The sequence below is a fragment of the Jatropha curcas genome, chromosome 9 (assembly GCF_041381405.1).
Source record: "Jatropha curcas cultivar XTBG-Jc1 chromosome 9, XTBG_Jcur_1.0, whole genome shotgun sequence".
NCBI lineage: Eukaryota > Viridiplantae > Streptophyta > Magnoliopsida > Malpighiales > Euphorbiaceae > Jatropha > Jatropha curcas.
Window position 1 is genome coordinate 26,185,259 of NC_143159.1, and position 26,051 is coordinate 26,211,309.

The 26,051-nt window shown below is 31.7% G+C and overlaps 1 protein-coding gene across 1 annotated transcript; it reads right to left on the reverse strand.

Annotated features, from left to right (window-relative positions):
- Nucleotides 1–13,623: 13,623 nt before the first annotated feature.
- Nucleotides 13,624–15,511, reverse strand: LOC149493917 (phenylalanine N-monooxygenase CYP79D16-like). The gene is made up of 2 exons (XM_089726193.1): nt 14,720–15,511; nt 13,624–14,287 (listed from the first exon to the last, which is right to left on the reverse strand). The coding sequence occupies exons 1-2, from the start codon at nt 15,494–15,496 to the stop codon at nt 13,643–13,645; spliced, it is 1,422 nt and encodes a 473-aa protein (XP_089582319.1). The 5' UTR covers nt 15,497–15,511; the 3' UTR covers nt 13,624–13,642.
- Between the last annotated feature and the right edge of the window lie 10,540 nt (nt 15,512–26,051).

A 26,051-nucleotide genomic window follows, 5' to 3' on the forward strand; every position in this document is an offset into this window, starting at 1 on the left:
AAACGATAATGATGTGTTTGAGATGTTTTGAGATGTCTCTTTATGGTAGTGATGCAAAGCACAATAAACCTTTATGTGAACATTTAGATATAGAGAACATTAATAGAGTACCTAATGTTAATAGGAGAAGCAGTATTGTGATAGAAAAACTTGTAGAAGATATACTTGTTATCCCTTCACAGCACAATAAACCTTGGCCAGTCATTCAAGGAAAGGAGAAAAGGTTAGCTACGTTTTTCCATAATAAATGTAAGATAGATGGACGAAAGTTGTTGATTTCATTATTAACATCCATAGCAGTGATGTAAGCACAGTAAACTTGGCCAGTCATTCAAGGAAAGGAGAAAAATTGTTGACTTTATTATTAACATTAAACAAAACCAAAAAGGCAATTCACATTCCATCCTGCTCCTTCCGTACTTCAATAATTGTCACATTTAGATATTTCATATTGTTTAAGAAAATAATTATTTTGTTTAAGTTATAATGTTGATTATACCACTGTTGATTTATTTAAGTTATAATAAATTATAAAAGGAATTGAAGCAATCACTATTACTCATATGCAACGGGTAAAAATGAAAATAAAAATTTATCATTTGTGACAAATATTTAGAAACGGAGGGAGTATTGCAACCCATAAAAGTCAAATGCATAAATTTATTTATGTACTTTAATTAAAAAAATTTTACTGCATCTCAATTTTTATTTTGATTTATAAATAATTTAATTTATAAATTTATACCTGTTAGACACTCTGATTTATAAAACTATCTTATTAAACTCTACAACTTGTAAAATTAGATAAATTAATCACTTATTGGATAGTTAAAAATGTAAAGATTATTCTTATAAAAGTTGTACTAACCATATATTAAATTAATATTTTACGTATATATACTATATATAAATGTCGAAATGTGGGAAATAATGAGATTTTCAATAACGTCTTTGATGAAATTTAGGATTTTCCGATAATGAGATTTTACATATCTATACTTATTGGCTGTATTAGTTTTTGTCGAGAAATTTATGTATTTTTATGTATTCTTTTTTTTTTTTTTTTTTTTTTTTGAGGAATTTATGTATTTTTATATATTTTGTTTGTGTTGAGGTTGTTCCAAATTTTTTCACCTAACATTCTTAGGTTAGGTTGGTTTTTTGTAGTTAAGCCTAATGATTTGAGTTTAGTTGCCCTTCAATATTAGGTTTTTCTTAGTATTATTTAAAATTAATAATAACAAATTATTTACTGTTAACAAAAACTAAAAATTCGGTAACTTTAAGAATATAAGTAAATGTATTAAAATTCAGGTAGCCAATATTATTATCCTTTTGTAATTTAAAATTTGAAAAACAACAATAACAATATATATAAAATAAAATAAAATAACAATATATGCTGGCAATCACTTTCAGTAAACGTAGAATTTCTTGTAGTGAGTTGTTGTACTCCATTTATACAATATCAATTGACATCATTTCAGGAAACCCACTTGGGTTTGGTGCTAATAATTAATTAGGACACACTCATGTGTTCGTGTCCCCTATGTTACAAGAAATGGTCCCATATATTGGCCAACCATTAAGGCTAACCTTCCATTGTAAACAGGTGCCATATTTATAGATGACAATTACTCCCTCCGTTTTATTACTTTGGAAAAATTTTTATTTAGGGTGTTTGTTTTATATAAAGAATTTTACTTTAAATAGAAATTTTGAGAAAGATGTCAAAAGAGAAAGTCTAAAATGTACTTAAATACTACATCTGTTCTATTTAAATAGAGAATTTTTCGTTATTTGGTAATTTTGGGAAGCTAGTCAAAGTGAATAGTCTAAATTATTCTTGTTTTAGCTTTCATTTCAGATCTCAGTGGGAGAATTTCTAGATAGTGGCAAACAAGAAATTATATACTCAGTTAATGCATTTAAAGTACCAAAGACAACTTGTTGGAATGCAAAAACTATCACACTATTAAAACGTGCACAACTTCTTAAGATACGGACTGATTTAAGTGGGCGAGGACTTTCATACTTCAACATTATTTGAGGGCTCATTTTGAACAAAGATATCCATATGTTAAAAACTTCTCATTCATTAATTGGTACACTACTCGTAAAACTGTAAGCAAATAAAAGTAATTAAGTGCAAATTTGGAGAAAGAACTGTGAACATATATTAATACTGAACAACAAATGTGAAACTAACTGTGAACATGAATTAATTACAATCACATGCATAAACTCAATAACTGGGACACTAACAATGAAATTGTGAACATATAATCTAGAACATGGATACTAATCATTAATCGGTAAACATATTTGCAAGAGGATGTATTATTGCTGTTGTTGCGTCCTTTACAATGTCAGTGTCTACCTCAATCACGGTAGGCAACTTGTCATTCCTAATTAAGATGTTTTTGGACATGTGTTTGAATGCCACCTTGACACTTTAGGACCTCCACAATGTATACAAGTCTTAAAGTTAGAAAAATCTTATTCATTTCAAGTGGAAGGAAAATATCATAAGTTTTTGTGACTGTATCTATTAATTGGTTAATGCTTGCAGGAGTAACACTTGTTATTGTCGTTATTTCGGCTCAATTAATGAGCATACTTGCAGACAAAAGGTGAGATAGACAATTAATGATTTTACGTTTTCAAAGCATGAGTAACTGCTACATTTATGAGCTGTTTGGTAAAAATGTGCTCAATTTATATATATGAGCACGAAAAAGAGTATGTATACTAGCCAGGTGTTCTAATATGGCTACACATTTTAATTGTTGTGAGCTACTTATAAAAAAGTCTTTATATCCATATTCCACTTTTTATTTGGGCACAACTTTAAAACAGTTTCAACAACCTTAATTGTAATGCTTTATTAATTAAGTTTATATTTAGTTTCCAAGAAGTATGCACTAATATAAAGAATTTTACTCTAAATAGAAATTTTGAGAAAGATGTCAAAAGAGAAAGTCTAAAATGTACTTAAATATTACCACTATTCTATTTAAATAGAGAATTTTTCCTTATTAGGTAACTTTGGGAAGCTAGTCAAAGTGAATAGTCTAAATTACCCTTGTTTTAGCTTTCATTTCAGATCAAAATGGGAGAATTTCTAAATAGTGGCAAACAAGAAATTATATACTCAGTTAATGCATTTAAAGTACCGAAGACAACTTGTTGGAATGCAAAAACTATCACATTATTAAAACGTGCACAACTTCTTAAGATGCAGACTGACTTAATTGGGCTAGGATTTTTATACGACAACATTATTTTAGGGTTCATTTTGAACAAAGATATCCACATGTTAAAAACTTCTCATTCATTAATTGGTACACTACTTATAAAACTGTGAGCACATAAAAGTAATTAAGCTCAAATTTGGACAAAGAACTCTAAACATATATTAATACTGAATCACAAACGTGAAACTAACTGTGAACATGTATTAATGACAACCACATGCATAAACTGGGGCACTAACAATGAAATTGTGAACATATAATCTAGAAGATGGAGACTAATCATCAATCGGTAAATATATTTGCAAGAGGATGTATTATTGCTGTTGTTGCGTTCGTTACAATGTCAGTGTCTACCTTAATCACGGTAGGCAACTTGTCATTCCTAATTAATATGTTTTTGGACATGTGTTTGATTGCCACCTTGACACTTTAGGACCTCCACCATAGATACAAGTCTTCAAGTTAGAAAAACCTTATTCATTTCAAGTGGAAGAAAAATATCATAAGTTTTTGTGACTGTATCTAGTAATTGGTTAATGCTTGCAGGAGTAACACTTGTTATTGTCGTTATTTCGGCTCAATTAATGAGCATACTTGCAGACAAAAGGTGAGATAGGCAATTAATGATTTTACGTTTTCAAAGCATGAGTAACTGCTACATTTATGAGCTGTTTGGTAAAAATGTGCTCAATTTATATATATGAGCACGAAAAAGAGTATGTATACTAGCCAGGTGTTCTAATATGGCTACACATTTTAATTGTTGTGAGCTACTTATAAAAAAGTCTTTATATCCATATTCCACTTTTTATTTGGGCACAACTTTAAAACAGTTTCAACAACCTTAATTGTAATGCTTTATTAATTAAGTTTATATTTAGTTTCCAAGAAGTATGCACTAATATAAAGAATTTTACTCTAAATAGAAATTTTGAGAAAGATGTCAAAAGAGAAAGTCTAAAATGTACTTAAATATTACCACTATTCTATTTAAATAGAGAATTTTTCCTTATTAGGTAACTTTGGGAAGCTAGTCAAAGTGAATAGTCTAAATTACCCTTGTTTTAGCTTTCATTTCAGATCAAAATGGGAGAATTTCTAAATAGTGGCAAACAAGAAATTATATACTCAGTTAATGCATTTAAAGTACCGAAGACAACTTGTTGGAATGCAAAAACTATCACATTATTAAAACGTGCACAACTTCTTAAGATGCAGACTGACTTAATTGGGTTAGGATTTTTATACGACAACATTATTTTAGGGTTCATTTTGAACAAAGATATCCACATGTTAAAAACTTCTCATTCATTAATTGGTACACTACTTATAAAACTGTGAGCACATAAAAGTAATTAAGCTCAAATTTGGACAAAGAACTCTAAACATATATTAATACTGAATCACAAACGTGAAACTAACTGTGAACATGTATTAATGACAACCACATGCATAAACTGGGGCACTAACAATGAAATTGTGAACATATAATCTAGAAGATGGAGACTAATCATCAATCGGTAAATATATTTGCAAGAGGATGTATTATTGCTGTTGTTGCGTTCGTTACAATGTCAGTGTCTACCTTAATCACGGTAGGCAACTTGTCATTCCTAATTAATATGTTTTTGGACATGTGTTTGATTGCCACCTTGACACTTTAGGACCTCCACCATAGATACAAGTCTTCAAGTTAGAAAAACCTTATTCATTTCAAGTGGAAGAAAAATATCATAAGTTTTTGTGACTGTATCTAGTAATTGGTTAATGCTTGCAGGAGTAACACTTGTTATTGTCGTTATTTCAGCTCAATTAATGAGCATAGTTGCAGACAAAAGGTGATTGGTTAATGCTTGCAGGAGTAACACTTGTTATTGTCGCTATTTCAGCTCAATTAATGAGCATAGTTGCAGACAAAAGGTGAGTTGGGCAATTAATGATTTTACATTTCCAAAGCAAGAGTAACTGCTACATTTATGAGCTGTTTGGTAAAAACGTGCTCAATTTATATATATGAGCACGAAAAAGAGTATGTATACTAGCCAGGTGTTCTAATATGGCTACACATTTTAATTGTTGCGAGCTACTTATAAAAAAGTCTTTATATCCATATTCCACTTTTTATTTTGGCACAACTTTAAAACAGTTTCAACAACCTTACTTGTAATGCTTTATTAATTAAGTTTATATTTAGTTTCCAAGAAGTATGCACTAATATAAAGAATTTTACTCTAAATAGAAATTTTTGAGAAAGATGTCAAAAGAGAAAGTCTAAAATGTACTTAAATACTACCTCTATTCTATTTAAATAGAGAATTTTTCCTTATTTGGTAACTTTGGGAAGCTAGTCAAAGTGAATAGTCTAAATTACCCTTGTTTTAGCTTTCATTTCAGATCTCAGTGGGAGAATTTCTAAATAGTGGCAAGCAAGAAATTATATACTCAGTTAATGCATTTAAAGTACCAAAGACAACTTGTTGGAATGCAAAAACTATCACATTATTAAAACGTGCACAACTTCTTAAGATGCGGACTGACTATGACATCCTACTGAGTCGAGTCATTTCATAGAGGTGAGTTGAGTCGGGTTGAACCAAACCCGGTTGGGGTAGAATGGGATTATAAGTGGACTTACTTGAATGAGAGAAAAAGATCAAAGTATAAGGGGTAGGATTTACTTGCACTAAAAGATCAAGCTTGGGTATTAAGTTGTAACATGTTGACAATTGAGGTACCATTTAGTAAGTTTCACAAAAATTCCTTGATATTTTGATGGCCTACCCGTGATAATCATTTCACTTTCCCATTTTCATCTTTATCTTCATCTTCTTCATCTCCTTCCTTTCCCTTCCTTTCTCCATCCATTTTCATGGTAGTTAAGCATTAAGGCAACCTCAATTTTCTCCAACTAAGTAGAATTTCTTGAAGCTTTATGTTATTCAACCTCTAATTGAGTTATATTGTAGATAAGTTATAAGAATTCTGATGTGTATAGGAGAAGTGAGTTCAAAGATTGTAGAAAAAGGAAGCCAAAGAAGAGCTCAAGCTTTTTGGAGTGAAGGTTTGATATCTCTTGTCATTTACCATTTTCTTTGCATGAGAACTTGTGTGGTGTGTTGATAATGAGACAATATATTGCTTAATGTTGAGTGAGAGGCTAGGAAATGGTGAGAAAACATGGGATGAACTGAACAAATGAAGTAGATATTGAGTTATGCTGAAACAGGTTTTGCTGGAAAAAGAACCAGTGACTTCACCTTGATTTTGACCCTATTTAATGATGGAATTAGGAAGTGTCATAGAAGAGTTATTTGTTCCTCTATGTGTTAGCTTTACATGGGTTTTTGAATCACCCAAATCTGAGTTATATATTGAGAGATATGACCAAAAGAGTACAGACTGCGCAGGCTGGAAAACACGTCGCGCGCTCGCGAATTTCATTTGCGCGCTCGCGAATTGTGCCTGTAAACTCTCTGACTCTCATTTGGTGCTTTGCGCGCTTGTGACTTTCATTTGCATTCTCACAAATTGTGCCTGTAAACTCTCTGACTCTCATTTGGTGCTTTGTGCGCTCGCGACTTTCATTTGCGCGCTCGCGACTTGTGTTTTTATGCTCTTTTGGACTTCATTTTCTATGCAATTGTATTCCTTTGCTCAACTTGTATGCCTCCAATCATTTTAAAACAAAAAGACAACATTAGAACATGTATCAAAACAACATGCAAGCATGCAAATGATGTGAAATCAAGTAAACATTATGATTTATGAAATTATGAAACCATTAATATGATGTTGTGTTATACTATTGACATACCAACATTATGCTCCATTGAGGTTAGGTAGAAACCATGTAGATAAGGCTATGTCGCGACATAGGATAGCAGATCTGCACCCCATACAGTTTGATACTCCGGCTACAGGCTGTTGAGTGGATATGATTATATATGGGCCATAGCAGCCAAGTCATACAGTTTCATCCAGTTTCATACAGTTTTTCTTATCACTTCGGTTTCACTATAACCTTATGGAGCCATACAGATATCTTGACATAACATTGCATGAATCATACAGTATTATAAACAGTAAGAAAGATAATCAAGGTATAATGAAAGTATCATGATATGTGTGCTTAAATGCTTAATTATCCATATGTGTTTACATGCTTATTTCTATATATGTATGTGCTTACTTGTTTCTTTCTATGTTGAGATATCCACTGAGCTTTATTTGCTCAGCGAGTTACCTGTTTAACTCGCAGGTTTTGAGACTGGTCCGTAGAGAGTCAGCTTACAACTGCTGCAGTTCATCTGTAGAAGACTCAGTCTTCAGGGTAGCTATTCATTTGGATGTGTATCTTTTGTCTATCCTTTTCATGGCATGTACAGGGCACACAGTTGGGCCCATTCCATATTGAAAACTAGTATCATGTCTTGTAAATATTAAGTACATTATTAATGTAAACAACATCAGCATGATATTATATTCAATATACATTATGATATCAGCATGACAGGCCATAAAGTCAACCAGTTGTAGCGTCTCGGTTCGGTTCATTCGGGTTTACGGGTGGACCGGGAAGGGATGTTACACTGACTTAAGTGGGCTAGGATTTTCATACGACAACATTATTTTAGGGTTCATTTTGGACAAAGATATCCACATGTTAAAAACTTCTCATTCATTAATTGGTACACTACTTATAAAACTGTGAGCACATAAAAGTAATTAAGTGCAAATTTGGAGAAAGAACTCTAAACATATATTAATACTGAATCACAAATGTGAAACTAACTGTGAACATGTATTAATGACAACCATATGCATAAACTGGGGCACTAACAATGAAATTGTGAACATATAATCTAGAACATGGATACTAATCATCAATCGGTAAACATATTTGCAAGAGGATGTATTATTGTTGTTGTTGCGTCCGTTACAATGTCAGTGTCTACCTTAATCACGGTAGGCAACTTGTCATTCTTAATTAAGATGTTTTTGGACATGTATTTGATTGCCACCTTGACACTTTAGGACCTCCACCATATATACAAGTCTTCAAGTTAGAAAAACCTTATTCATTTCAAGTGGAAGGAAAATATCATAAGTTTTTGTGACTGTATCTAGTAATTGGTTAATGCTTGCAGGAGTAACACTTGTTATTGTCGTTATTTCAGCTCAATTAATGAGCATAGTTGCAGACAAAAGGTGACTGGTTAATGCTTGCAGGAGTAACACTTGTTATTGTCGCTATTTCAGCTCAATTAATGAGCATAGTTGTAGACAAAAGGTGAGTTGGGCAATTAATGATTTTACATTTCCAAAGCATGAGTAACTGCTACATTTATGAGTATTTGGTAAAAATGTGCTCAATTTATATATATGAGCACGAAAAAGAGTATGTATACTAGCTAGGTGTTCTAATATGGCTACACATTTTAATTGTTGCGAGCTACTTATAAAAAAGTCTTTATATCCATATTCCACTTTTTATTTTGGCACAACTTTAAAACAGTTTCAACAACCTTAATTGCAATGCTTTATTAATTAAGTTTATATTTAGTTTCCAAGAAGTATGCACTAATATAAAGAATTTTACTCTAAATAGAAATTTTGAGAAAGATGTCAAAAGAGAAAGTCTAAAATGTACTTAAATACTACCTCTATTCTATTTAAATAAAGAATTTTTCCTTATTTGGTAACTTAGGGAAGCTAGTCAAAGTGAATAGTCTAAATTACCATTGTTTTAGCTTTCATTTCAGATCTCAGTGGGAGAATTTCTAAATATTGGCAAACAAGAAACTATATACTCAGTTAATGCATTTAAAGTACGAAAGACAACTTGTTGGAATGTAAAAAACTATCACATTATTAAAACGTGCACAACTTCTTAAGATGCGGACTGATTTATTAAGTGGGCTAGGATTTTCATACGACAACATTATTTTAGGGTTCATTTTGAACAAAGATATCCACATGTTAAAAACTTCTCATTCATTAATTGGTACACTACTCGTAAAACTGTGAGCAAATAAAAGTAATTAAGCGCAAATTTGGAGAAAGAAGTCTAAACATATATTAATACTGAATCACAAACGTGAAACTAACTGTGAACATGTATTAATGACAACCACATGCATAAACTGGGGCACTAACAATGAAATTGTGAACATATAATCTAGAAGATGGAGACTAATCATCAATCGGTAAATATATTTGCAAGAGGATGTATTATTGTTGTTGTTGTGTCCTTACAATGTCAGTGTCTACCTCAATCACGGTAGGCAACTTGTCATTCCTAATTAAGATGTTTTTGAACATGTGTTTGATTGCCACCTTGACACTTTAGGACCTGCACCATATATACAAGTCTTCAAGTTAGAAAAACCTTATTCATTTCAAGTGGAAGGCAAAAATCATAAGTTTTTGTGACTGTATCTAGTAATTGGTTAATGCTTGCAGGAGTAACACTTGTTATTGTCGTTATTTCGGCTCAATTAATGAGCATAGTGGCAGGTAAAAGGTGAGTTGGGCAATTAATGATTATACGTTTCCAAAGCAAGAGTAACTGCTACATTTATGAGCTATTTGGTAAAAATGTGCTCAATTTATATATATGAGCACGAAAAAGATTATGTATGCTAGTCAGGTGTTCTAATATGGCTAAACATTTTAATTGTTGCGAGCTACTTATAAAAAAGTCTTTATATCTATATTCCACTTTTTATTTGGGCACAACTTTAAAATTGTTTCAACAACCTTAATTGTAATGCTTTATTAATTAAGTTTATATTTAGTTTCCAAGAGGTATGCACTAATATACATATGAAGTATGAATATGACTAAGCAAAATATAGTAAAAAAAAATTTGAATTTCTCTGAGGGCAAGGACGAATTAATAATAGAAAGAAGTATGTCAACCAAGCACAAATATATCTATGGCGGATACAAAGCCACCACCAATATCCACTTCACTTGCCTCTTTCTTGGTCAAAGAGAGAATCTATTCATTATAGTGACAATTACTAGGGTATTATTGAAATGAGTTTTGATTAAATCAACAAAGGTTAATCGGAATATAAAAAGAAAATAGTATATAAATAAATTTCAGTTTAATGATACTAAATTTGTCTTTAAAATTATTCGTGGATTATAAGGTTTTGAGTTCAAATCTAATCGTTGTTAGATTTGAATATAAATTGACAGCTAAATCACAAAAAAAAAAAAAAAAAAAAAAAAAAAAGAAGTCAATTTTGACATTTTTTTATAAATTTAGTCAATATTTTTAATGTCATCAATTACTATCTCGGACTTATTTTACTTTGTCAATTATAACATATGTCCAGAGTATTTCAATTTGTTGCTTATGTGGTCTACAACACCAACTTACATCCATGTGGCCATCTTTTGGCATTTTATCTTTGCTTTTAGAATTTCTAAATTGAAATATTGAGTTATTAAGACAATCTCTTTCCCATCTCACTGCAAGCTTGAAAGAGTTTGGTACAGTTTTACAATTAACGGACTCTTGATGGATTCTCGACAAGCAACTCACACCATTAGCAACCTTAAAATCCGGCAAATAGGTTTCTTGGCTTCTAGAGTTGCATCACTTGACCACACAAAAATGGACTCTAAATGGATGCCAAAATTGACGGTACTTTTAGTTTGACAAAATTCAAAGTGTTGGGCAAATAAAAAAAAAAAAAACTCAAAAGTTCAAGCTTTTTTTGGTGATTAAGCCTAAATTGATATTATTCAAAAAAGTAAAATAGTATATTATAATATATATCTTGTGATAACAGTAAATTGACAAAGTCACCTTTAGTTTAGGCATATTGTCTTTCCCCGGCCCAATAGCCCAACACTTTCAAATGTGCCTATACATTCTTTTTATTATTATTTTTTTAATCAATTATTTTTATTACTTCTCTAGCAAACACTCAACCATAATTTTATAAATCTATTCAATCAATTTACTGAATATTTATATATTAATATGTATCCTATTAATACTAAATTTTATGCCTTTGTTGAATCATATTTGTGAGAGTTTTCCCACACAATCCTTTTATATCTTCCTTATTTACATTCCTATCACTTAAAAACAGCACATTTATATGTACTAATTGCATATAAATTTTGCAATATTTTGTACTAATTCAACCCAGACAAAAATGCTCATGTATAGATGTTTAATTTTATTTAATTGAAAAAAAAATATAATTGTGTGGTGATAAATATTTTGACCAAATTGCCATTAGAAGTAGCTTTCGTACATAATCATGTGTGTATGTATGTGCCAATATAATATTTATAATCCTATCTATAAGTTGAAATAAGGCTCAAGTCAAAATGTAAATTATCATGCATAAAGTTTGCAATCCGATTAGGAGGAACGGTCCGAGTAAACCCTTGAAGAAGTCTTGTAAATAGCATCAAAGTCATTGAAGTCCCAATGTCACCCCTGCGTCTTCCCGTGCTAAATTATTCATCAAATAGCTACTCACATCTTCGACAAGATACGAAAAGATCAATTAAATGACACTTAATTAACATATATAGATTAATTAGATATAGATAAAGTCCAATTTAAATAATTTAATATATATAGTTTATAATAAAATATTAATCAAAATACTTAAACTGTCAAATCACGACACAAAAATAAAAAATAAAAAACTTTCAAAAATTTCCAGAAAAAAATACTGAACAAAAGAAAAAGTCTTAAACTTTCTCATTGTTTCAACTTTTAAATTGATATAGATTAAAAAAAGATTAGTATTTTTAGCTTTTGCTTTTACAATCTCCAATACAAGTCAAACAAAAATAAAAACAAATAGAAAGCCAAATTAGAAGAGGTTTGGCAAATATAGATCGATAGTAATAATATTTTCACTTTTTTGACAGATTTATTTATTTTCATAATTAATATCTTTAGATAATACCTAACCTAACCTTGAAGCATTTTGACAAATAGGAGTTTTAATAGCAGCAACTGATAACTTTGGAATTAATTAACATAACTTCCACATGTTTCAAAATTTCCAAAATAAATAAAGAGGAGGGATTCTACCAAAAACAAAATAAATACTCCATCCGTCCCAAAAAGATAGTCCACTTTCTATTTTCATATAGATTTATTATGGTTAAAGAACAATTTTATTCATATAACTTTCCTATTATTCCAATCTTAAATAACACATGAGCAATTATTGTATTGGAACAATAAGTAAGAATTAATGAGAGTTATTTAAAGTAAGATAAAATTTAATGAGAATATAATAGATAATTTAAAAATTAGTTATAATGCAAAAAAGAAAATTGGACTATATTTTAGAACAAACTAAAAAGGAAAGATGGACTACCGATGGAGGAATAAAGAGAAGGATCATTCTTAGTAAGTAGTTAATAATATTATTCCAACCATTTAATCTCCAGTGAATAAAACTAGAGATAAAATCATACAAGTTCAAGTCATTAATATGAACATGATGGGTCAAGCTTTTTATACATTTAAGGAATTTTCTATTTGTTGCTTGATCTTAAAATTTGAAGTTTACAAATCTAAACATGGGTAAAAGCTGCTCAAAGGTTGCAACTTTTTATTCATTATTCTACGAAAACCTGCCAAATAAAAATTATATAATCTGCTATTATGAAATAGAAGTTTTTTTATCAGCAAATTTAATTATTTTTTATTGATATTAATGTTGTTCAGAAAAAACTTAACAGTACCAAGAGTTACACCCAAGTCATCAGGTGTCCACAATACACCATATCCTAATATTGACATTGTTAAGTAAAAAACCTGAACATAAATAGTTACAGATACTTCTATGCAATCTGGATAAAGAGTAGGAGCGTGCAAGCGAACTGTAAAAATAGAAAACCAAAAATAGATTTTCTTTTAAAAAACAAATATTTGGGAATAACCGATCCAAAAATCGAAAAACGAAATTATGGAAGATTTCAAATCAAAGCAGAAACTGAAAACCGAATAACCAAACCAAAAATAGAAAATAATCTGATTCTGTTCGTTTTTGGTTTTTTTTCAAAGTTTGCTTACCCCTAATAAAGAGTGCCTAATAGAACTCCTCTTGAGTCAAGAAGGTCTCATTTAACAAAACATCAAATAATCAAAGCATAAAACAATTAAATCGACTCAACAAAAGGCATAGACATATCAACTCTTTTCTTTGCTAATCCATCAGCAAAATTATTTCTCTCCCTAACCACATATGATGAAAAACAATCTTTGGAAGGGACTCTAACAAGAAATCCCAACTTATTAAATAATTACCACTATTTCCATGGCCTTTCCTTTTTGAAACAGGATATTATGAAATAGAAGTTTAAAGCCTCAATTCCATACATCTCCTTTCTTATTGATCATGCATGATTTGGTCATATACGTACGCAGGCAAGCGCGGCTTCACAAGTGCAACCAATGGCTTAGCAAGTGTTAAACTACTCTCGGACTCTTTGAGATCGATACTTGTCTGATTCGGAGGAACGTTCCAAGTAAACCCTTGAAGAAGTCTTGCAAATAGCATCAAAGTCATTGAAGTCCCCATCGTCACCCCTGCACATCCGCGTCTTCCCGTGCTAAATGAAATGAAACGCAAATCAGGCTCAGTAAGTGTCACTCCAGACCCATCATTCTTGATGTGGCGTTCTGGTTTGAACTTGTGCGGTTCCTTCCAAACCTTAGGGTTCCAGCCAAGACCCATCCGGCTTAGTAGAACATGACTGCCTTTTGGAATAAAATAGTTTGCGACTGTTGCATCGGCAATGGAGACGTGAGGAAGATTGAAAGGCGCTACGGGGTGGAGGCGAAAGGCTTCTCTTGCACAAGCAGTGATGTAGTTAAGCTGTGAAAGATCGGATTCTTGAACTAGTCTCTCCTTTCCAACCACTTTATCCAACTCTTCTACTGCCTTTTTGAATATCTTTGTTTGGTTTATCATCTCTGCAATTGCCCATTCCACCGCATTTGATGGATTATCCACTGTTGCTAACATTATTTCCTGCAAATATCATAACATGTCCTGATTAATTTTATTGTAATCATTAGTGTTAAGTACACCTCTTCCATCTTAGCTTTACTCTTTTCAAATTCAGGGTTAATTTTTCAACAGTTTCAGTACATATGATTTGCAGTTTCGAATTCTTGATTTGAGTATTAGATTCAGATGACAAGCAAGCTTAATTACTAAACTAAGCCAATCATTCAGGTTAATTACAAAAGGACATTTCTTTCCCACCCACATACACCAAGTCAATTAAAGAAAAGTTTTTTAAACAATGTTTTTTTTTTTCTAGTATATGGTTAGAAATATCTTTATTTGAACTAAAATTTAATTTAGAATTGATTCAATGTATAGGTGGGCACATACACAGGCGTAGGTAGGTCTTTCTCGTTACAACAAATTAATAATTAAGATAAGGGTGAGAATTACAGTAATTTGAGCTTTAATCTCATCCCTTGATAGCAAAGGATTGCCATTATCATCTTTTAAAGTAATAAGAACATCAAGTAAGTCCTCTGCTTCCTTCTTAGCTCCATTCTTCCATTGTTGAACTCTGTCTTCAATTATAGGATCATGATATTTTCCTATAATCCCATCAGCCGCTTTAATAATCTTCTCATGACCGCCCAAGTCAAAGATCTTCAAACATGGCAAATAATCAGACAAACAAAATGAAAATATATAATCAAGAATTCTAAAAAGAGCATCAACATGCTCTTCTTCTTCAAAACCAGGTCCGCCATTCTTCTTTCCCTTTCCAAAAAACCTCTTATTAAACACCATTTTCCTAATTACATTTCCACAATAGTGTCTTGCAGCAATCCTCACATCCACTAAACCACCTTCACTGCATTGCTTGTACACGTAACGGACAAGGTGCTCAGCTTCTTCTACTCTTTTCCCATAAAACCATAGTTGTTTCGCTGGACAAAGCATTTGGGTCACTAAAATTCTCTTCATTTTCTTCCATTGGTCTCCGCAAGGTGTAAGAACTGTTGTTATGTACTCTTTTGTAGTAACGCCGCTAGACATGGTTATGGGTCGGGTGGCAAAATTAGAATCTTGAGCTTTCAGGAATTCACAGCTAATATTGGGGCAAGTGACCGTTATTACATGAACGTTCCCAAGTCGAAAACAAGCAATTTCAGTGTTCATTTGTTTCATGAGATGGTGTATCCATCTGAAAGCAGGTTCGTTTTTGGACATCTCAGGTAGGCAACCAATGATAGGCCATGGTTTTGGACCAGGAGGTAATTGTTGTCGCAATATGGATTTTTCATCTTGAGATGGTGGTTTATTGGATTTTATGAAGTAGTAGTAAGGTCATCGTTCCCATCAGAATAGTAATGAATGAGAAGCTGAATGGAGTTGTGGAAAAGCCAATGGCGGCAAAGCCATAGCAGTTCTCCATCGGCTAAACAACATGCACATTTCCATGTGCTTAGTTATATACTACAACCGGTCGTCTAAATCATAAAAAATTGTAGTTGTAACTTTTAACCGATCACTTTAAAAAAAAAAAAATTGTTCTGAGACGGGAAAATATTCCTTCCTTTCTCACATTTTGTTTGCATGATTTTGACAGAATACTCGTATTAAGAAATCACTCAATAAAAATTATTTTGTCATTTTTATTCTTAACTCATTAAGATATTAATAAAGCGTTGCATTCAATAAACAATTATAAAGATTATTATGAAAAAAATAATTATTTAATATATAAATTTAGAAATTAAGTAAATATTTTGGTATATCCAAAAAAAAAAAAAAATAACAAGTAAACAAAGTGAGAGAGAGCGAATATGATTTTTTAAACTTTTTGAGCTTATCTTGTCTAGACCTGGATTCATCCATGTACCAAATCATTAAAAAATAATTTTTTATTAAAACAATTATATTTTTAAACCTTGTTGGCAACAGCTTTTGAGATAGTTTTTCGCATTTTAATCAAGTTAAAACCCTATTTTTTATTAGTTATAGCCGGGCGGAGCCACAATACATGTAGTGGGATCAATTGGCCCACTCAACTCTTAAAAAATATTTATAAAATAGGGTTAAATTGATAAAAAAAATTAAAAAATATATATGTTGAGTGAAAAATTTTGGAGTTTTTAATATAATTCCACTAAAATTCAAAATAAATAAATGATACCACTGAAAGATATTTCTTCCTTCGACATTGATTATGTAATGTTCGATAACATAACTTTTAGAAGTTGATGAAATTTTTTATAAAACGTTAAAAACTCTAACGTTTAGTTTTTAATATTTAGCATTTAACTTTTAGTTAATTTTTTTTTACAATCATATCCTTTTTTTTCTGAAGCTAACAAACAATTAATTAATTTTTTTATCATTTTAAGTTAAACAGCTAATTGAACAACAAAAACTATGTTTACCGAACATTTTTAATTTAAACCATTGTACAAACACAGCTAAAAGCTAATAGCTAATAACTACTACAACAATTAATAGCTAATAATTTAAACTCAACAAACAGGGTAACATTAGGTTCCTAAAATCCCCACTAAGTTTATGGATTGATAAAAATATCTTGAAAGATTTTAACTTTATTGATTGAAAAAATAAAGGTAATTTAATTTTAATTGGTTACTAATTATCTTATTTAATTATAAATTCTTTAGTTAGTATATACACCTCTACTAAATTTATGAATTCATTCTATTGGTTGAAAAAATAAAGGTAGTTTAATTTTGATTGGTTATTAGTGTTTCTATTTAACGCAGAGTTTGACTTATTATGAGGTTCGAAAAGAATCGAATTATAGACGAAATTCCGATAAATAAATTTGTTTGATAATTATATGAATGATAACAATTAGCCAATATATGATATGAGCTAGGATAAAAGAGAAAACAATTAAAATAATTATTTCAGTTGTGTAGACTCCCATTTATATTGGAACTACAGTAAAATTAGTGTTTTAGCTTGTCCTTTATAGGCTCCAATATGAGTGAAACAAAAATAAAAACAAAGAAAAAGCCAAATTAGAAAAGGTGTGGTAATAAAGGCCAATAGTAATAATATTTTTGTTGCATTTACTTTTTTTTGGCATATTTATTTATTTTTATAATTAATATTCTTTAGGTAATACCTAGCCAAACTTGAAGCATTTTGACAAATAGGAGTTTTGATAACAACAATTAATAAAGTTAAATTAATATACATAAAGTTCTGAACTATTTAAATATAAATTTTTTAGTTAGTATACACATCCTTGCTGATTTTATGAATTGATTATATTGGTTAAAAAAAAAAGTAATTTAATTTTGGTTGGTTATTACTTTTCCTCTTTAAATATAAGTTCTTTGGTTATTATTCTTTAATATAAAACTTTATATGCAACTATGTCATTGCAAAATGCGATTAAAGTTTTTTATTTAAATATAAATTCTTTAGTTAGTATATATAGGCATGGCCACCGGTTCGGTTCTAACCGGAACCGAACCGGAATCGAACCGTACTGTAGACGAACCGGAACCGGACCGAAACCGGCGGTTCATAATTTTGAACCGGAACCGGCGGTTCAAGGGCCGGTTAAGGTTCATGTGGATGTTAAAATATGAACCGGAACCGGCCCGGAACCGGCGGTGAACGGGCGGTTCCGGTCCGGTTCGAACCGGATACACAAAAAATTGTAGCTTAAAATTTTTATAAAAAAATTTATATCAATTGATTTGATTGTAGTTGATTTGATTTATGGTGAAGAGAAGTAAAATGGTATATGAGTTATAAAAAATTGTGAAAAAAATACACATTTTTTGACTTAATTTATATAAAAAATGGTACATGAATAGTTGATTTATATAACAAATATACTTTCAAGTGTACAAAAAAAGAGTGTAACGGATAGTTTTTGATATGATAGGTGTTTTTTATTTATTTTTTGGTAAATAAATTTTATTCATTTTAATCATTTATTTATTTATTTACTGTAATTTACTAAATTATATAAGGGACAATTTGGAAAACTAATAAATGAGACACATGTATAAATATGATGAGTTGATGAATTTTTTATTTCACAATCAATTGTATCCTAACTCTTCTCTTATTCTCAATCAAAATTCTCTCAAATTTCCACAGTTCATTATTTTTTCTATTGCTTTATTTTCCTTAATGTTGGAATTATCTATTGTTTATTTTTTATTTTCTTACATCCAATTCCAAATTCTTTCTCTAATCTCAAATTTTTCCATTCATAAATTTACTTCATTTGATTTTTTAAATAATTTTCTTAGTATTTGAAAATAATAATTTCCAACTCATTCCATTAATTTTGTATTCCATTTATAGTTTTTTATATTAGTAAATTAGCAAATTTTGAAAATTTAATGTAATAATAGTTCTAAGTTAGTTAATAGATGTTTTTCTTTTAAAATTTATAATAATTCATTTAGTTAATAAAATTTAAATATTTTAAAATTATTATTTATTCATGAATTCGGAATCAAAAATTTTATTATTTTTTTAAAAATTTGCGTAATGCCGGAACCGAATCGGAACCGTAATTTGAACCGTCGGTTCGCCGGAACCGTGCTGAACCGTGCCGGAACCGGAGGTTCAAGGGTCGGTTCCGGTTCAAAATTTTAAACATCTCGAACCGGCGGTTCAGTGAACCGGAACCGGCGGTTCACTGAACCGGCCATGCCTAAGTATATATGCCCTGCTATATATTTATGGATTGATTTTATTGGTTAAAAAAATAAATTTAATTTAATTTTGATTGATTATTAATTTTCCTATTTAACGCAAACTTAGATGTGTTATGAATTCAAAAAGCATAGAATTATAGATTAAAAATCGAATGATAGATTGATTTGGTAATTATATGAACAATAACATTTAGCTAATACATGATATGAGCTAGGATAAAAGAGAAAGCAATTAAAATAATTGTTCCGGCTACGTTGACTCTAATTTATGTCGCAATTATAATAAAATTAGTGCTTTTAGCTTGTGTTATTTATAGTTTCTAATACAAGTGAAACAAAAGTAAAAACAAAGAGAAACCTAAATTAGAAGAGGTGTGGGAATATAGGCCAATAGTAATAATATTTTTGTTGCATTTACTTTTTTTTGGTATATTTATTTATTTTCATAATTAATATTCTTTAGGTAGTATCTAACCTAACCTTGAAGCATTTTGACAAATAGGAGATTTAATAGCAGCAACTGATAACTTTGGAATTAATTAACATAACTTCCACATGTTTCAAAATTTCCAAGTAACTAATGAGAAATTTTTTATCTCCCCTCAAATATATGAGCCTCATATAACTGACCAGTCTCTTCAATCTTGACCAAAAATCTTAGGCAATAAAGTTACAAGATTTTCTTCACAGACACCACATTTCAGTTCAAAACCTTAAATCCTTCTCACTTATATGCTTTTCAACTCCCCTAATCTTTGCTAATATGGGATTACCACCAGAGGTGAAATTTCAATTCGTTATCGAAGATTGTCCCAAATTTTTCATCGTAAAAAAAATTGATATAAATTTAATATATCTATTTAAAATCCTGTTCTAAAACTAAGTTTATGATTGTCACGACCTGTTTCCATGAGCCGGACCCGCACTAGAGTCCAAATAAGCTTAAGATCTCCGAGATCCGTAGTAACCCTAACTACATAATTCAACTATATCAATGCAAATTCCAAGCATTAAACCCATATTGCTATGCATAATAAGTCACATATTCTTGTTATATTTTCCGCCCAAATCTAACATCTTATACAATTTTATAGATCGGGCCCAACTATAATATAATACATTCATAATATGGGCTAACAGATCCCCAAACATTCTCGTAAATGATTGTTTAAACATCCGTATTAGTTTATTGATTTTATTCCTACAACTGCTGAGTTCACTAATAGATAAACATAAACAAGTTTTAATACACACATCTATATAATTTAAATAACTGCTAACTTTAAAAATGTGTTTAGCTCGCGGGCAAAGAGACAGAGCTTTAACTGGAACACGGAAGTATCTAATTCCTGGAAATGTTAAGCAACAACATGTGAGTTTATAAGGAATAATAATTATTGCACGCACATGCATTCACACGAATGTGAAAATATATCAATCTAGTCATCCGACTAGTTATATGGTCATGCAGACAGTCATACAATTGGCATAACAACAGCACTCACAAGTATTAACACCTTCACATAATCACATCACGTGGAAATTGGTCTATGGCGTCACCAAAACCCCTGATGAGCCGTCCTCCCACATAGTCCATCCTCTCATGACGTTTGCACCAGCGAGCCGATCCCCCGTACATGGCTGACCAGTCTAATCCTCACTTGACCAGTCTTCTCATTGTTTTTCCATTCTCTCTTCTCATTGTTTTTCCATTCTCTCTTTTCTTTTCTATACCAACAGGAGGTCATCCTGTGCTTTTCCAATCATCCATACCATATCATCAGGTATCACCCATATCATATCATCAGGTATCACCCATATCATATCATCAGGTGCACACAGGGGCACCGATCTCCTCATGCCTGGCCGACAGTCAAATTCCATATTTTCATCATTTCCAGGACCGTCCTTACAAACTCATGGTGACCTACTTCATCCCAATTCCACCCAAACAAAGCATAGCAATATCACAACACAAATAATCAAACATTGCAATTAAATGCAAGCATATCAAGTAATCACTAGCATGCAAGGGCTCAAATAAACATTCAAATGCCAATTCAAATAATAATATAACATAATAATTGGTTCTTGAAAAATAAATACATAAATAAATAATATAAATAAATAAAGAACTTTATTTTAAATATTTCAAAATATAGAATTAATCTAAATAAACCTATTAACTTAATTGTTATATGTGATTACCTAGATTCTATCGAGATTTCGGCAAAACCTCTCCTAAAATTTGATTAAACCACAACTCAAAAATAAATTCTCAAAGCCCATCCTTCGGGCAATCCAAAACAACTAATCATGTCTGCCAAACCATTATTCATTCATTCAATCATTTACTTTTCTTATGCACAACCAATTAGTTTTAAGCTAATGATTATACTAATTAACTAACTAACTAATTCCAAATTATCTTCACGTTTTGATTTATAACAATTATTCTAAATGACTTGTAGTCTAAATTTTCAAGATTTAATATATTTATCTAATGAGATTCTCTAACGAGGATCATATTCGATTAAAGACTAAAAATATACTATTTACATATAAACTATTTCAATAATCTAATTTCTTGTTATTTAATTAAATCATTTAAATAATCAATTAAATTCGAAATTTATACAAAAAATAAGAATTGGGTCTTAGTGTACCTAGACATGGCCATATTACGGTTCCGGGAACCGGAACCGTCGGTTCCGGGAACCGGAACCGTCGGTTCGAGGAACCGGAACCGTCGGTTCGAACTGGTCCGGAACCGTAATCAGAACCGGTGAGAACCGAAACCGGGCCGAACCGGTCCGAAACCGTAACCGAAACCGGTGAGAACCGGAACCGGAAAATTTCGATTCGATTCTGGTTCCAAAAAATTAGGAACCAGAACCGGCAGTTTCAGAGAACCGGTCGGAACCAGACTGGAACCGCCGGTTCTCCGGCCGGTTAGAACCGCCGGTTCGAACCGGCGGTTCTAGCCGCTCTCCACAACTGCGAAGGCCATGTTTGACCCGCTGAGCTCTGCAACGCGAGCTTGCAACTCTTGTGAGGCCTCAATCATGCAGGCCCTGCTAAAAGAGTGACTTGCTAGAATACAGCTGTCACCAACATCCCATGCACATATATATACACTATAATATTTGTGTGTTTTTGAAGGTAATGTTATATTATTTTATATTTATTAATATATTATTATTATTAAGAAACTGTCAGTTTTGTGTTTTTTTTTTTTTAAATTTAAGTTCAAGCCTTTTTTTTTTTTAAATTATGTCAAAACTTTTTTAAATAAAAAATAAATTCAGTTGAAGAATTTTTTTTAAAAAATAATTATGTTCAAGTCTTTAAAAAAATAAATTTAATTGAAGTATTTTTTAATTTTTAGGTGTATTTTTTTTTACAAATAACTTTCACAAATTTATTAAATTTTTTAAACCGGTCTTCAAAATTTAAAATTTAAAATTATGCGATTCTCCGGAAAACCGATCGGAGCCGTCGGTTCTGTAACCGGATCGGAACCGAAATCAGAACCGGAACCGGACCTTTTCGGTTCGGTTCCGGTTCCAGTTTTTCTGGAACCGGAACCGCCGGTTCCGGAACCTTGGCCAAGCCTAAGTGTACCGATGGAAAGTCGAATGAAGATTCCATGATCAGTGCAAGCAGGGGACGATTCCGCCTCTTTGGGTCTAACCCGAACACTCGCCGGCCGGTAGTTAGACCGCCGCCTCCGCCGCCGTTCATGGTGGCCGAAAAGTCGTGGCTACTCGGAACCGAACAGTCTTCACACCATCTTGCTCGGTTTTCCCTCAGGAGTCTGTTTTTGGCGATAGTTGCGCGAGATCGGTCCTCTATCTGGCCCGAACGGGCTCGCTGAAAGACTAAAGAGATGCTGCAACGCGACTATACGATCGAAGCAAAGTCGCAGTACCTGCGACGCTGCGTTCACCGGAGACGTAGAAAAGGGTGAAGGGAAGGCTGGAGCTTCGCCGTCAACGGAAGAGAGATCGATGTCGCCAGAAACCGAGGAACAGGAGGCTCGATGCGATTTCCCCAATCGAAGGAGGTCGCACCCTCCTGCGTCTTCTATGCACGCCAGAAACAAGAAGAGAGCAGAGAAAGGATGCCAGAACAACTGTAGCGAGGAGACGACGGCGAGGAGCTCAGGTGGTCGGAACGAGAGAGGAGAGGGACGCGCGCTGGAGAAGAAGAAGAAGAAGAGGAAAAAGAAAGAAAGTCGGCTTCTAGACCATTCCGGTTCGATTCGATCCGGTTTGGTCTAATTCAGTGATTTGATTCAATTTTTGCTCGGTTTGCAGGTTTTTCACTTGGTTTTCAAAAAATCAAAACTCGCTTATGGGTCCGATTAATTTATTTTTATTAATTTAATATTTAACACCAATATAATTCTTAAGAAGTTTAGAAAATTCTCGATTAGAAGTTGTGATACTATACTTTGGGCTTGGGTCCAATCAGTGAATTTGGACACGGATTAAAATTATACAGTACTTGCAGTCCACACAGTCAAAATTTCTAATTTTTAATTTAATAAAAATTCTAAAAGTTTCGAAAATAAAATTACGATGGTGTTTCAATGATAATACAAGTTATTTGATTAAAACCGAGTGTATTGATTCGGATTTTACCCTATTCAAAAATCTGGTATTCCGTTGTTTAGTAAGTATTTATATATATATTATGGTTAATATTTTCCTTGATCAGAAAATAACAACTAACAAGCTTTAAATAGAAATTTAGTATTGGAATAATTAATAAAGAGGAGGATTCTACCAAAAACAAAATAAATACTCCCTCCGTCCTAAAAAGATAACATACCTTCTATTTTCATATAGATTAAAAAATAACAATTATTATAGTTTAAAAACAATTTTATTTATATAAGTTTCCTATTATTCCCGTCTTAAATAACACATTAACAATTATTGTATTGCAATAATAAGTAAGAATTAAAGAGGGTTATTTAAAGTAAAATAAAATTTAATAAGGATACAATAGACAATTTAACGATTAGTTATAATGCAAAAAAGGAAATTGGACTATATTTCAAATTTAAAAGAAAAGATGAACTATTTTTTTAGAACGGAGAGAGTAATAAATAGGAGGGTCATCCTTACTAAGTAGTTAATAATATTATTCCAACCATTTAGTCTCCAATGAATAAAACTAGAGATAAAATCATAAAATTTCAAGTCAATATATGACCATGGTAGGTCAAGCTTTTTATGCATTTAAGGGATTTTCTATTTGGTGCTTGATCTTAAAATTTGAAGTTTACAAATCTAAACATGGGTAAAAGCTGCTCAAGGTTGCAACTTTTTATTCATTATTCTATGAAAACCTGCAAAATAAAAATTATATAGTCTGTTTATATGAAATAGAAGTTTTTTTATCAGCAAATTTAATTATTTTTTATTGATATTAATGTTAGTTAAGGAAAATCTTAACAGTACCAAGACTTACACCCAAGCCATCAGGCTTCCACAATATACCGTTCCTAATATTGACATTGTCAAGTAAAAAATTTGAACAAAAATAATTATAGATACTTCCATACGATCTGGATAAAGAGTAGGAGTGTGCAAACCAACTGCAAAAATCGAAAACCAAAAATAGACTTTCTTTGAAACTGAACCAAACTGGTAGGTTTGGTTCGGTAGGCATCGGTTTGGTCAAATAGTTCGGTTTTATTCAAAAAAATAAATATTTGGAAATAACAGATCCAAAAATCGAAAATAGAAATTATGGAAGATTTCAAATCAAAGCTGAAACTGAAAATAAAATAACCGAACCAAAAATAGAAAATAATCTGATTCTGTTCGGTTTTAGGTTTTTTTTCAAAGTTTGCTTACCCCTAATAAAGAGTGCCTAATAGAACTCCTTTAAAGAAGTTTATTAACAGGTGTTTGATATTGGGCTAGTAAAAAGTGTAGTAAGGGGTTGGGCCCGCGCGCACCAAGGTTGGACTTTTAACTAAGGGAATTCCGCGCCCCCCCCCCCCCCCCCAAAGAGCCCTGATTCAAGCTATGTTTTATTATTTTTTTGGCTACTTGTGAACATTGAGGGTTTACGAAACAGTTTTTTCATTATTGCAAATATTTTCTAATATCTTTTGCTGGGTAGTATTAATATATCGCTAGTTCTACTTGAAAAAAATTCGATTGAGAAGAACCTGTTAAATCCTGGAAAGGTTTTCGTATTGCTTTTTATCTCTTTGCTGTGATTGCGAAATAATCCTTTTAAAATAATGCTCTCGCATGTTTCAGGTTAGGATTCTTTCTACAATCTAAAAGGATTATGACTTCCTCTTCTGCCGTCAACAACTCCTCCGCGCCCATTGCTCCTCCAGCACCTGAAAATGCCAGTGCCCTGCATATGCATGGCGTTGCTGCTGCCCTCACTAACCCTAAGCCCCCTGTCTTTGTTGATCCAAAACTCCAGGAGCTTTGAACTCATGCCAACAAAGTATGCTGACATACTATCATTCGACACACTGTCTAATGATGTATTTGATGTTTACTCGTCCTACAAGGAGGCTAAGGAAATATTCCATGGTTACCAAATAAACCTTTGAAGTTGCCGGAAAGCAAAAGTTTGTCATTGGAAACTTTTACAGATGGGAGATGTCAGGAGACATAGACATCAAGGTTCAGATTAATGAATACCACAAACTACTTGAAGTTATTTTATCCTATTATGCTTATTCCTTCGTTGATCCGAAAAATAAGAAGATAAACTATTCTTGCTGTGTATTCCGAATCATTTTTTCGGCCATTTAGTCGCATGAATAAAACTAGAGATAAAACAATACAATTTCAAGTCAATAGATGACCATGATAGGTCAAGCTTTTTATGCATTTAAGGGATTTTCTATTTGCTGCTTAATCTTAAAATATGAAGTTTACAAATCTAAACATATGGATAAAGCTGCTCAAAGATAAAAAAAACCTGAAAAATACAAATTAGATAGTCTGATCAGACTAATAACTTATTAACTTAATGATCAAAAAGTGCATGGCTTAATATGAAATAGAAGTTTAAAGGCTCAAATCCATATATGTCATTTC

What these genes read in the sequence shown, in the direction of transcription:
- LOC149493917 (XM_089726193.1), bottom strand. Translation starts at nt 15,496, where the DNA reads ATGTCCAAAAACGAACCTGCTTTCAGATGGATACACCATCTCATGAAA. An exon ending in AGATTAAAGCTCAAATTACT is followed by an intron (nt 14,288 to 14,719) that starts GTAATTCTCACC and finishes TGATATTTGCAG; the next exon opens with GAAATAATGTTAGCAACAGT.